The sequence below is a fragment of the Fukomys damarensis genome, unplaced genomic scaffold (assembly GCF_012274545.1).
Source record: "Fukomys damarensis isolate Sample0158 unplaced genomic scaffold, DMR_v1.0_HiC HiC_scaffold_10, whole genome shotgun sequence".
NCBI classification, from domain to species: domain Eukaryota; kingdom Metazoa; phylum Chordata; class Mammalia; order Rodentia; family Bathyergidae; genus Fukomys; species Fukomys damarensis.
Window position 1 is genome coordinate 10,587,124 of NW_022900922.1, and position 13,581 is coordinate 10,600,704.

At 41.1% G+C, this 13,581-nt stretch overlaps 1 protein-coding gene across 1 annotated transcript in view; it reads right to left on the reverse strand.

Annotated features, from left to right (window-relative positions):
- Ryr2 (ryanodine receptor 2) overlaps nucleotides 1-13,581 on the reverse strand; it is a 409,294-nt gene that overhangs the window by 36,014 nt on the left and 359,699 nt on the right. The window contains exons 90-94 of the mRNA XM_033761774.1: nucleotides 11,257-11,361; nucleotides 8,273-8,354; nucleotides 4,924-6,221; nucleotides 3,997-4,064; nucleotides 1,797-1,944 (exon numbers count right to left, since the gene is read on the reverse strand). Of these exons, the coding sequence (XP_033617665.1) occupies nucleotides 1,797-1,944; nucleotides 3,997-4,064; nucleotides 4,924-6,221; nucleotides 8,273-8,354; nucleotides 11,257-11,361 (1,701 nt within the window). The remainder of the gene's footprint in view (nucleotides 1-1,796; nucleotides 1,945-3,996; nucleotides 4,065-4,923; nucleotides 6,222-8,272; nucleotides 8,355-11,256; nucleotides 11,362-13,581) is intronic.

The window sequence follows — 13,581 nt, forward strand, 5'->3', positions numbered from 1 at the left end:
ATATTGGCAGAAGTACTCAGCCTCAGTAGTAGCTGTGGTGATGAAAAGAATCTGGTATACTCCGGATGCATTTGGAAGGAAACACTGAAAAGTATTGCTGGATTATATTTGAAGCGAGATAAAAAGGATTCAAAGTCGGTAACTTCTAGATTGTGTGGCTAAGTACTAAGTAAATGGTTTGTAGTATTTATTGAGATGGAAAACAATAACAACAACAAAAACAAATAACCTAGAGGAAGTGGGTTCAACAAAACAGACCATGGGGAAAGCAAGTGTTTGTTTTGATCCTAAATGGGCGATTCTACAAACTACGCAAGCAGAAATGCCAGGGCTTTAGTGTCAAGAAGCCACATCAAAGTGACAATATCCCTCTGGGTACACACCCATCTCTGCTGGTGCCAGTTCCCCACAGGGAGCCCCGTCTGCTGTCAGGACTTATTGCTCTGAGGCTGGCCAGTCCTACCAGTGCTCCTCAGAAGGCAAAACAAGGTCACAGGGGCTGCGTTAGCTGACACTGACTCTCTGAGCAGGATGGTCACACAGGCAAGGGAGGTGGGCCATGTGCTAGCCCACTACAGCAAGGTTAGTCTTAAGCATGCAAATTGCTGAACAGAGACAGAGGAGCCCCAAAGGGACAAGAGAATGTGCGAAGTCTTAGACAGAAGAAAACTGCCAGCTGCTTGGTTTATACAGCTGAGGTTAAACACGTTCTTAAGGAATCCAAGGGGCTACTGCAGGTGCTGGGAAGTCCATCCAACCTCTAAATCCTAACAGTCATGTATGCTGCCCCAGCAACCACTGCGGGGTACCACATTAATGATTATCCAGGCTGTCTATGGAATATTTATGTTCAGTGTGTTTTGCAATAAATGATATTGGAAAATAAAGGATTTGGAGAACATCCCTGCATAATGTAGATGACACTACAAAGAGAACGATCTTAATCTCTTTTCAATTTTTATTTTTTATTTGTCTCTATTGAAGGAATAATTTTGAAATATCATCCATGGAAATTTGGTAAACAGTATTTTTATTATTGGGTTTTTTTTCCTACGTAAAAGGGTGATGTTTGAGAGGTACAGACGAAGCCAGTTCTGGAATTTTGCTATTAATTACTTAAACCCTAGGAAGCATGTTTTATCTTAATCTACTTCAAGGCTTCTTAATCTGTGTACTAAGCACCCTCAAGATTTTGTGGGGAGACACTGAGAACAGGACACTGGCAGTCACTAATCTGAATGGTTTCAGGTAGTGTGAACATGTGCAGAGTTGGGCTAAACCACGGGGAGCTGTGGACCAAACACATTCACTGTAAAAAAAAAAATACACACACAAAGATGGGCAGATAAAACATAGCACCCACAGGTTCTGCATCCAGAAATTCAACCGACATCTGGGTAAGACTGCCTCTATGCTACTAAGCATCTCTCTACATTTTTTTTTTGTTACCTTTATTCCCTATATATAGTGCAACAACCTATTCCCTATCCTTTACATTGTATTAGATATTATAGTAATCTAAACATAATTTAAAGTCTACAAAAGGATGTTCATGGGTTATAGTGAATAACTACTTCAGTTTATTTCAGGACTTGAGCATCTACAGATTTTGGTACGGAAGTGGAGGTCCTGGAACCAACCCCCCGCCCCAAGTACAGACATACCTGCACTTGAGGACTGAATGTCTGGGTACCAGATTTCTCTCCAAGGGTAGGTCAGTGAATATTTACTGAGCCTGAATTATTATTATTTTCTCCCAGTAAATCAGAAGCAACATTCAATCTAGGTCGTCTTACCAGGAGTTTCTGTTGATATGCAATGATTTTCTTCCAGAAGGCTGATTCAGGAACTTCAGGTTCTCCATATCTGTGTGTGTGAAGCTGCCTCAGCTTCTGTTTACCCTTGTCTTCCTTGGCTTTCTCTTCTTTTTCTCCATCTTCTCCCCTATGGAGACAAATGGTTAAAATACAAGCCATCCAGAAATTAAAGAACCAAACAGGTGCGGTGCCAAGAAAAACAAGTGAACAAATACTTCACATCATAGAATTGCTTTTGAAAACTGATTTGACTTCTAATGAATGATAATATTCTGAATTTTAGATTCAAGGGTAGGATTTCCTTGATGGTCATGACCACCAATAAATGGTAATTTTTTGAAGTTCACATCAAGAAGATCTTTTCAAGTTTGAAGAGTCTTTATATCTATATGTCTCACATTCCCTTAACTGTGCTATAAAAACATGTAATTATAAAAGAATATGACAATGAATATTTATTTTTGCTGTGACTTTTCAACATACCTTATTTTTAATTTTTGATTGTAATGTTCAGCTTTTAACATTGTCAAAACACTCAGATTTAACATCAAAGGCCTATACTTGGTTTTCTACATTGATATATTATTACATTATCAGAGTTTTGTGGCACATGCCTGTAATCCTAGTTCTCTGGGAGGCTAAGGCAGAAGGATCAGAAATTCTAGTCCATCCTGTGCAACTTGGTGACTTAGCAAGACCCTGTCTCAAAAATTTTAAAAAATATATAAAGGACTAGAGATGTAGAGATGTAGCTCTGGATGAAAGCCCTGGGTTCAATCCCCAGCATTACCAAAACAAACAAAAGTACTAATTTTCTGACATATATTGTTTAGTTCTGTTTATTAAATAAAATATATTTTAATATAAATGGTCAGTATATTGTTATATGAATTCCAGATAGAATTCAAAGGGCTAACATTTTATACTAGAAAATCTGTAGGTTAAAATAAATCAATCTTTCCTAAAAGCTAAGTTACACACACACACACACACACACACACACACACACACATATAGAAGCTGTACTTAACCTTTAACCCATATGAAGTATATCTGAGATTATTCTTAACACTAGATAAAGAATCGCTATTTGAATGCCTTCCATTCCCTGTTAAACATTCTGCTTTTGACTTTAATAGTCATTTATATGGCTATTTGTGCAGCTGATCTCACAGAGCAGGATCCACAATGGAAGTGCAAAAAATATGCAATGATAAAGGAAATTTTACACTAAATGAAAAATAAGATGCTAATGTAGTAAGAGTAGCCCTAAACTTTTGTCTCTTCCCAAATTTTTCAAAATGTCCATATAATGTTTCATATACTGGGGTTTCCATTACTAACATAAAGCCAAAGGAGGATAAGAGGGAGCTGCAGATTCTCACTGCTTTGCATTCTGCTCTTTATTTTCTCCTGCTATGTTTATAATTATGCTCCACAGCCCTGGGCCTGCTGATAAAAATGAAGATTCTGGGGTCCCCGCCATCATACCTGCTGAGTCAGAATCTCTGGAGTAAGGCCAAAAGGATCCACACTATTAACAGCCTCCCCAGGTGATTCTATATGCCTGGTCCTGGGACTGCCCTTCGAGGAATAGCACAGTATAGGATCCTAGGACACCTTACTTAAATGCCTGTTTTCTCCCTCCTCTAAAAGAACAGAATACATGCACAGTCTTTTGTTTTTTGGCTTTTGGTTTTTTTTTTTTTTTGAGACAGAGTCTCACTATGTAGTGAGACTGACCTGGAACTCACTATGTAGCCCAGGCTGGTCTTGAACGCACACCTATCCTCCTGCCTCAGCCTCCTGAGTGCTGGGATTACAGGCATGCACCACCACGCCCGGCTACATGCACAGTCTTAAAGACAGAACTTTATGTCAGTCATCTTTTAGAGAGAGCTCCTGGAATCACTGGAGTCCTTCACGCAGGGAGAGGATCATATAAGTGGAACCCTCATAGGACAGAGAGGAAGATTAGAGAATGACATTTAGCCCAGCGATGCATCTCACTTATCCTTGTAATGGACTGAGGTCCTGGCCACTACCACCTCTCCACTGAGATAGCCGGTGTGATCTGCAGCCCCTTTGCGGGATGAAATGCTCCCTTCTAGCTTCCAAAGAGAGAACAAGAAAAGGAGACTTTCTTTAAAAAAAGGAACACAGTACAGAAACTACATACTCAGCCTTTTCGGGTTCAGATTTGGTTTCCTCTTTTTCTTCCTTTTCTTCTTCTTTTGGTTTCTGTTCCTTGAAGGAGTCAATGGGGAAAGAAATGTAGGGTTATACTTCACCTTGAACCACATTCGGGGAGCCACGTGACTGTGCGTCACACCGTAGCCAAGACAGGACACCTTCTTGCTCACACGGTGATGGAAGACCCATGTGCGCTGTTCATTCTATTGCTCCAAATGCTCCCCCCGCTTCTGTACATGGTATAAACTTTTGGGGGAGCGTCCTTTCCACGTGCTTTTCTCCTCTCAAAAATATTCTTCTTTATCCACCTGCTCAAATCTTACTCATCCTTCGAGGCCCATTTAAGCCCTACCTCTCAACCCTCCTTTGACTACTTTAAACCATACTGGTATTTGGATTCTTTCCACTTATGTAACCTCTGATGTTTACTAACTGTCCTATTTAACACTTACTAGTTTCCTGGTTTCCTCATGTATGTTAGACCTCCCCCATCCAATCAGCAGTTTAAGGTCCTTTGAAAGTAAGGCCTATCTCTTACCCATAATTCCCTATGACCCCAATGTTGCTGGACACATGGGAAATACTAATGAACTATTCTTAGGCAAAGGGCTCCATGGAGCTACTGTCAGGGCAAATACTTAAGATTCCACCTTAGTGGTTTAAGATAATTTAATAATTTGTGAAGAATCTTAACTGGCTGGGAATGTAGCTCAGTGATACAGCACTTGTCTTCAACCTCTAGCACTGCAAAAAGGAAACAGAAACAAAAATTCTTAAAAGAGCAATCTTTTGCCCTCTGCCTAACAAAAAGTAATTTCTTTTTAGAAGTGTCACCAGCTCAAAGCCTGGTCTGTTGTTCACCTGTTTTACAGACCTAAAGCCTGGAGAGGGACCCAACCCCAAGATACACTACCTGATACTTTTCTTGCACCTCTGGGATGGGGACGGGGTTGGCCATCAGGTCACCAAGGCCGGCATTGGGATTATGAGGGATGAGCTTGTACTGTCCTCCCTCCCTCTTCAGGTCCAAGCCAAATATGTCCGAGAGAAGGTCGCTTTCTTCCGTCAGATCCTTCAGATCAGTGAGGTCTTCAGAGGGCAGGGCAGTTTCTACGGGCTTCCTCTCTCCCTCCTCTCCATCCCCACGCACCTCATCCTGAGTGGGGTCTGGCATGTTGGCCAGAAGTTCTGCCACTTTGATCTTTTTAGCGCCCTCTACAAGGCTTCCCCCCAGCAGCAGGCTACAAACAATGCGGAAAAAACCTCTGCAGACACTGGCCACAAAGTGCAAGAGAGTCACAAAAACACTCCAGTAGGAGGAGAAGAAAGCCATGACCATGTCCTTCACGGTCATCTTCTTCACCTTCTTCATCTGCTTCTTCAAGCTCTTCAGACTCAGCATCCGCATGAGGGTCAGGACGTTGTACCTGAGGGCAAGCAGGGCTGACCTGACGGTCAGCATAGAGAAGAAGCCCATTCGGGGCCCCTGCTCTTCAGGCCGCTCCTTCTCACTCTCCTCTTTATTCGCTGACCTCTCGTTCAGGTCTGACTCTGAGATCTGAGCAGCCAGCTGCATCTCAAAGATGGTGTCCTCGCAGAAGTTCACGAAGAGCTCCATCTTCTCTTTCTCCCCGCCCTCATTGACCACGTCGAATATGAACTGCCTCTTGGACTCCTTGACCTGCGGCTTCTCCCACTGAGTCCGACTGGATTCACTGATCTCAAAATACACCCTCTCAATGCGCTTGGCACTTCCCATGATCTCGATGCGGCCCAGGAAGGGCTGGAAATAATTGAGCACGCTCTCCGCCAGCTCTAGGAACGTCTGCAGGCGGGTGTCATTGGGCATGTGCTCAGAGAGGTTTGTCAGCAGGACCGCAACATTGAAGCCGATATCCTTGGCAGGCTCGTGGAACCGTTTGACAAACTCTTCATAATCCAGGGTCTCATTTTCATCAGTCTCGGCACAAGACAAGAGAAACTCAGTTTCTGACTGTGTGTAGTGCTTGTGGCTCTCCATGGCTTTATGGAAGTCCCTCTTGGAAATGACTCCCTTGCCATCTGGGTCATACTCTTTGAATGTGTCAGAAGAGGTCAAGTCCTTAAGTTTTAAGAACATGTCAAAAAATTTGAGAATCATCTCCACATTGTTGGAAGATTCTACAAGCATATCGACCATCTGTTTGCCAATTGTTCCATTCACGACATTACCTGGTGATAAAACAATTGCATTTGTTCAAAATGAGCATTCGGAAGAAAGCCAGTATCTACAGAGAAAATGATACAGCTCTGTAACAAGATATGAATCAAGGTATTGTCTTGTTTAATCTCCCAATGTATGAAGTCTCAGGAAGAGATGGACGATAATCTGTAAACTGCAGATTTAAAAGGTGATTACATGAATATACGAAAAACCATATTTACAAAGTAATTAGTGACTCACATAAAACAATATCTGAACAAAAGCTGGCATTACTCACCTCAAATTAATTGAAGAAATAACATGTTTTAGACAAGGAAATTAGAGCCAATAGCCAAAAATGAAATCTAATCTCCCAACACTGAAAAAAAAAACATTTGCACAGCCCTCCAGGGTTTAAAAATCACTACCAAAGATAATATTTGAATTAATTTTCTTATGTATGTTAGGCAGGAATTTTTTAATTCTAATTTTACCAATGAGGCAACTGAGCTTTAGCAAGGAAAAAAATCAATATGCTCTTTAAGACATGATTATTAAAGGTTAATGTCAAGACTTTGAACCAGATCCTCAGAGAGCAAGTTACATGAATTTTTTGACTCACAGGAGAGAGCATCTTCCTATATAGCTTTTCCTATTCCAGAGTGGTTAGAGCTAGAAAAGGCCAGGTTATTGGACAGCCTGAGAAAATCAGAAATGATCATGAATTAAAAAATCACAGACTGCTTTGATTTCTTTGATTCTCTAGATAGAATGTGCTGTGTAAGAAAAGACAGAGAGTAGAAATAGTGCCTGGCAAGAGTTCTGCATGATCCACTGGAGAGGCAATAGCTACAGTGGGTTTGCCTGTGGATCTGGAGCGCCTCCATGGGCTGAGTCCAGGTTCCTACCAACTCAGGTGGTTGAACAGCTCTGGCAGATTACACACCTTCCTCTTCACCTTGTTTTTTTGCTCATTCACAAAACAGGGAAAAATATAACTATCAAACCCCAAAACCTATTATCAGGATTAGAAAGCCAGCACATCCTGAGGTGAGTTGTAAGTTATTGCTGCTGTTTTGCTGCTGCAGTTTTTACTGCTGCTGATGCTACTGTTTAGATCAAAAACTGAGAAGTCATAGGGCCTATGCCCGGAGAGAAGCTGAAGCGGCTACTGCTGGTGCCAACTATGGGTTTTAAGAAATTCCGCATCTCTGAGCCCTGACACACAATGAGATAACCACCTCAGCGAACCACACAGAATAATGCAACACGTGGTAGGGGGCTGGGAGGAGGTCAGGGAGAGGGAGGAAGAGAAACAAGACATAACGTAATATGAATCGTTCCTTGGTTGTTTTGGGGGTTTCCAGTACCTACGTGACGTCACTGCAGTCTCACACCTACTCATCACTATATCAATGTTATAAAGAAGGAAATGGGAAAATAGAGAACTAGCCTGTCCCAGGGCTACACCGCTAAGAAGGGGAAGCCAGAATTTGAACCTGGTGGTGCGTCTCAGAGCCCAAGATCCTAACCGCCATGTTTACTGTGATCCAGAAAAGAACTACAATAGCAAAGAGAAAGAAGCTGCGGAGAGAAGAGAGAGAGAATAACAACTGGGAGGCTGCTGCAGGACGAGAGAACGGAAGGGCCGGGGCTGTGCCTGCATTATCTCAACCTTATCTCCCTTCAGTAACCACAGAAGCAACCACGTGCTCATCTCTAAGCAGCGTGTGTAGTTGGAGTTAACCCAAAGGTCCACGAGTCGCACTGATTACAAACAAATAACTAAAATGTTCCTTATGCACTGGAGAGAGCTTGCTAAGTAGGAATCTCTGTGAAATGAAACTCTTGTTAGAAAATACAACTGTTTTCATCCTGCAGATGTATGAAAAGTGATGCATGCAGGATTTTCTTTTCTTAAAGCTTGAGAACAAAAGTAGTAAAGCTAGCAATAAATCCAGGCTATTCGTCACCTCTCAGTGTTATTTTATTCTTTGTTGCGGGCTGATTCCATAAGCAAGCACACACTGGTTATAAAATAAAACAATAAAGATAATCTGAAAGTATAAATAAAAACTACCTTCTAGCATGGACAGCAACATGACCACCATATCCTTCTGAAGATCCATTAATTCTTTTAATAGCTCAATTTGACTGGAATCCTAAAAATATGAACATATTACATTTGAGATACCAGGAGAAAAGTACGCCGTATGAACATAACATATATTCTCACAAAAAATAACTGCTTACCAATAGTAGGTACTTTAAAGGAAGTGTGTAAGTATGTAGCTTAATAGAAATTAGAAGTATGTAAGTATGCAGCTTAATAGAAATTAGATAGGCTTTGGGCCAGGGATTTAGCTCAATGGTTCTACCACCTGCCTCACAAGTGCAAGGAACCGAGTTCAATACCTGGCATCAAAAAAAAAAAGAAATTAGATAGGTTTTTTCTGCAGTAATGGGGGCTGAACCCAGGGGTTTTGCACCCTAACCCCAGCCTGCACACACACTCTCTCTCTCTCTCTCTCTCTCTCTCTCGCTGAGATGGGGGGTCTCACTAAGTCACTAAGTTGTTCATGCTAGGCTTGAACTTATGATCCTCCTGCTTAGCCTCCCCAAGTACTTGGATCTCAGGCGCGACACCACACTCAGCGATACGCTTCGGAACTTAGCATTACTGTGTCATATGCTAATTGCACCTCATACTCATCAAGGAAGAGTACGCACCACGGATGTGTCTAACAAAGCACGGGACGGACCTGAGCAGCGGTAGACGCTCCACTGACTGTCAGGTAAGACTCAGGGGCTTTGCACATTTAACATCTTTCTTCTATTGGAAAAACTAGTTGTTTCCCTTTATCTAATAACTTCTTAAATAAAGTGATTGAATATCACGCAAAATTATTTTATTCCAGAAAAAAAGCAGGCACATCGATGACAGGTAGACTTACCTTACATAAATCTAACCAAAAACGTACACAGGTATCACCTATCCTAACATTGTGTGATGCATGTTATTAGCCAATTTCAGTGAGCTTTCCTGTTCTTCTCTGGTTAAAATTTTGGTTTTTGTTTTGCTTTTGATTAATTACCATAAAAATCTTTTTAAGTAGATATGTTGTATCTAAACATTACTATGCTTAGCAATTGCCTGGAAATATGGTTGTGTATACTCACAAACACACATAACAACCTGATACTGTAACAATACTATTTAAACTATTCTTTGAAATTTTTCTTTTTTAAAAAATAGCATAAAATACTATTTTATTCACATGGATTTTGCTAAATACAAAGCTGAATTTCTACACTACCATAAGACGTACTTAGCTACATCCCCAGTCTTTTTTTTTTTTTTTTCAGACAGCCTTGTAAGTCATTAAATTGCCTGGGCTATATTTGAATCTGTGAACCTTCTGCCTCAGCCTCCCGGAAACCTGGGATTGCAGGTGTGTGCCACCATGATCAGCTTAGGCTTTTGCTTTCTTTGTTTTTTCATGTTGATAGGGTCTGAACCAAGGATTTATGCCCACTACCACTAGGCAAGTAGCTCTGCCCCTAAGCAGGCCTACCAGTCCAACTGTTTTCTAATAGTTGTTAACATCACTCTGACTATAAACCAGAAACAGATGCTGGGCAGCACCAGATGATAATAAAATGATGGAAATAAAGAATATCAGACAAAAATCACCTTGTGAGTATATAATTTTGGTTCAGTTGAGTTTCCTTTACTTACTAAAACATCATCAGTAATTAGATAAAAGAATAATGAGAGTTCCATCTTTGGCTGATGTCACCAATAACGAGATGCTGACATTCTCTCCTTGGCTACACTCTAGCTAGGTATCTCTAAGCCCTCTTCCTGATTAGGCCTCAACATCAATGTACAAAGATTTGACTAAACACTAATGTGATTACAAACAGCTTAAGGCTGCCCCGTCTTTATTACAACCCCCACAGACAGGATCTGTGGTTCCTTCTTGGGGAGGACAGCACCCTAACTTGGAGCACTTCCAGTTAGCAGACATGACTGGCTTATACTCTGGCTCATTTTCCTCCCTTCTCCCATTTCTCCCATTAAAATCTCTGTCCACCTCCATATAAACTAAAGGTGCTTTCACTTCATACAGAACTCTTTTTTGCTGCAACAGTTACTGCTGATCAGCACCTCTCCCGTCTACTATAGTGTGCAGCTTGGTTTATCTTTGACAATACACCCCTGCTTATTGGCCAAGGGCAGGAGTTACTATCCCCACTTACTGCAGGGGAAATAAGCCTCAGGGCAGAGGAAATGCCCTCACTCGAGCACAAGTGAGTGAAACGTCAGGCACTGGAAGGGCAGCATTTTGACTCTAAATCTAACATCCTTTCTTCTTCCTGACCATTTAGCAAATAGCATACCTCTCACATGGAATATCTCTCCAAACTCACCGCATCAAAGTGCAAGTTTTACCCAAGATTTTTACTGAGAACTTTGTATTCATGAATCTTTTAGTTCCAAAAGGAACAGAGCAGTGAGAAAAATAGCAGGCTGATGTGTTCAACAGGCCTTAAAACACGGTGAAAAGCCTGTTTATTCTTTCTTATCCTTACAGCTATTTTCTCTGACTTTCAGGAAGTTAAAGTTGTTTCTAATGGGTGAATGCTATCTGTGCTTGTTTATGACCCTAAAAGAACTGTCTCCTTTCAACAGGAGATTTGTGACAGGTTACAAATCCTTTTATAATTATTCCTCTGGTAAGCGGGAGGAGAATGCTAATGTATAAATATAAGGAAACATGTCTATGAGGACCATGAAATGGACAGGGTTTGAAGAGTCCACTGATTTATTTCTCCATTCCATAACATCTTTTGTTTTCAAATGTGAATAAAGACTCCCCCCTTTCATTCTCCACTTGCATAAAGCATTTTTATTACACAATTAAAAATTTTGATACAGAAGAAAAGATGTTTAAAGAAATTATCTGGAAAAAATAATGTTCAAACACAGAAAAGCATGTTCACTTGGCTGATAATTATCCTCTCCTGTCTGCCCGCTAGGTTAGAAAGCAGTCTACGTACCTGGGACAGCTTCATTTGCATGTGGGCAAACACATGGAGAAAGCCCACCACTGCATCCCACAACCTGCTGTGTGCCAAACTTTGCTGATTCCCAGTGCAAGGACCCTAGAACACAGACAGCAAGCATTCTTGATCATTCATTGCCAAAACAGACCTTAAAGTAACAGGAACAATTAAATTAGTGCTTATATAAGTTATTGCAAGCATGTTACCTGAAAAGATAAGGACCCAAAAGGAAAGCAACAGGTGATAACCAAGAGATAGGTGTGTTCTTTTTTGAAATTATTAATAAACCCCCAACCGTGTCTCTAAAGGATTTTTATATCCTGTTTCTGTATAAATAATAATAAACTGGTATAAGAGATTGCCAAGTCATTTCATTTTTTGCTCTCTTTGAGTTAGGGCTGTTTAGTCAAGTCAATCAGCAATCATCACCTTGTGCAAAAAGAATATGAGACTGTGCTGGAGAAGAGAGGGGCTTGCTTCTTTTTCCTAAATAGTAGGGCAGATAAAGCATTCACACAGAGAAAACACCCTTCTTCACCATTGTCTTAACTGTACAACTACTGTACAAACGCTGCAACCATTCAGATTTGATACTCGGCCATTGTTTTCATAACAACTCTGTAATTCAAGGCAACTGGGGACTCTGTTAAAATTATTACTGAGGAGGTCATCTAGCCGAGATGGTGCCAAAGGTTTGAGTTCCTGCTTCAGCTAACTCAAACTTAACTGAACTTAAGCTTAATCAGTCAGAATTAACATCTAACTAAGGACTTTACACTTTAAGCAATTATGTTTTTTTGTTTTTAACTTGCTTCCAGAACACCTTATAAAAGATTTCTGCAGCCAGTTGTGACAGCATATGCCTATAATTTCAGAAGTGAGGCAGGGTAATGGCAAATTCAAGCTCAGCCTGGGCAACTTGGCAACTTTTTTCAAAAAGAGAAGGGCTGGAGATATAGCTCAGTGAGAAGACCCTGGGTTTAGTCCTTAGTAACAGTCATGCATGCATGCATGCACACACACTTCTCCTCCTGCCCTCTTGGTGGAAGAGCGAACCACTTATAGGCTGGTGCTACGTACTGATGAACAGTGGAATGCTTAAATAAATGCATTAAAACTTTAATGTACTTAAACTTACCTTGTAACAAACCTAACTTTGCTCTCTCGGTTTATACTTCTGAAGTGATCTTCATCAGTACCACTGAACGTGTGGTGTAACAGGCAAACTCTTGCTAGAGACAACTTCTGTTTTCACTTTCCAAGGAAAAATTCTACAGTCGTTCAGATTTGTAAACACGCCCCCAGTAACCATGAAAATAAATACTAGGAATTTTATTTCGAAAGAAAAAAAGGATCTAAAATATGATCTTTAATGTCTAATTCCTTCCTTCCCTTCTACAAATGACTCCTAATGAGTTTCTGTTAGAAAGCACATTAAAACTCAGATTTTAGTCTAGATAAGAGGGGAAGAGATGGTCAAGACAATGAAATGGAGCTTTGACACACCTCAGCTCCCCTGAGGCCCTCTCCAACTTGGAGAAGACAGTGAGCTCTGAGCATCTCCACATTACAAAAACAAAACTCCACATCTTCAAAACTGATGATACGTCTTTCCACCTACGGTGCCCTACAGACAGGCTAGGGGACTGAGGAATTCACTCCCCTCCACTCCTTGGAGCTCAAGCACTGCCCCGAGTACCACCCTAAAGCCATCCCTCCCAGGTCACTACCCTCCACCCACTGGAGCCTGGATTCCCTGTAACCCCAGACCAAAGCACATTCACCAGCCTATTTTCCTCTTGCTCTCAAGTCCAAAAGCCTGGTTTATCTGAAAGCTGTTCAGTGTTCCTTTTCTGTTATCCATTTCTCCGTTTGTGACCTGCCGTAAATGCAGCTATTTTTCCCTACCATCCTGTGCATGCTTTGTAATTCTTTGCTTGCTGAACGCAAGAACCTAGAGGCAGTAACAGAAACACATGGAAGGACTGACACTGAGCAGTAGGACACTTTGGAGGGAGATTTCCATGTGCTGACATCTCCCCCTTCCACCCTCCTGCCGTGGGACTGAGGTCACAGACTCAGAGCCACACGGTTTTGAAGAAAATAAACATGATTTTTAAGTAAGTAATAATTTTCTTCACATGATACGTGAAGCTTTACCAAAAATTAAAATTTTATATTGAAGAAGATTAAGATCTTCCATACCCCAAAGTAGTCGAACAGTTTCTTTGGCAAACCCTAAAGCAATGGGATGGCAAGCCATAGACAAGATCCCATTCATCCTCTGTCAAAAAAAAAAAAAAAAAAAAACAAGAAACC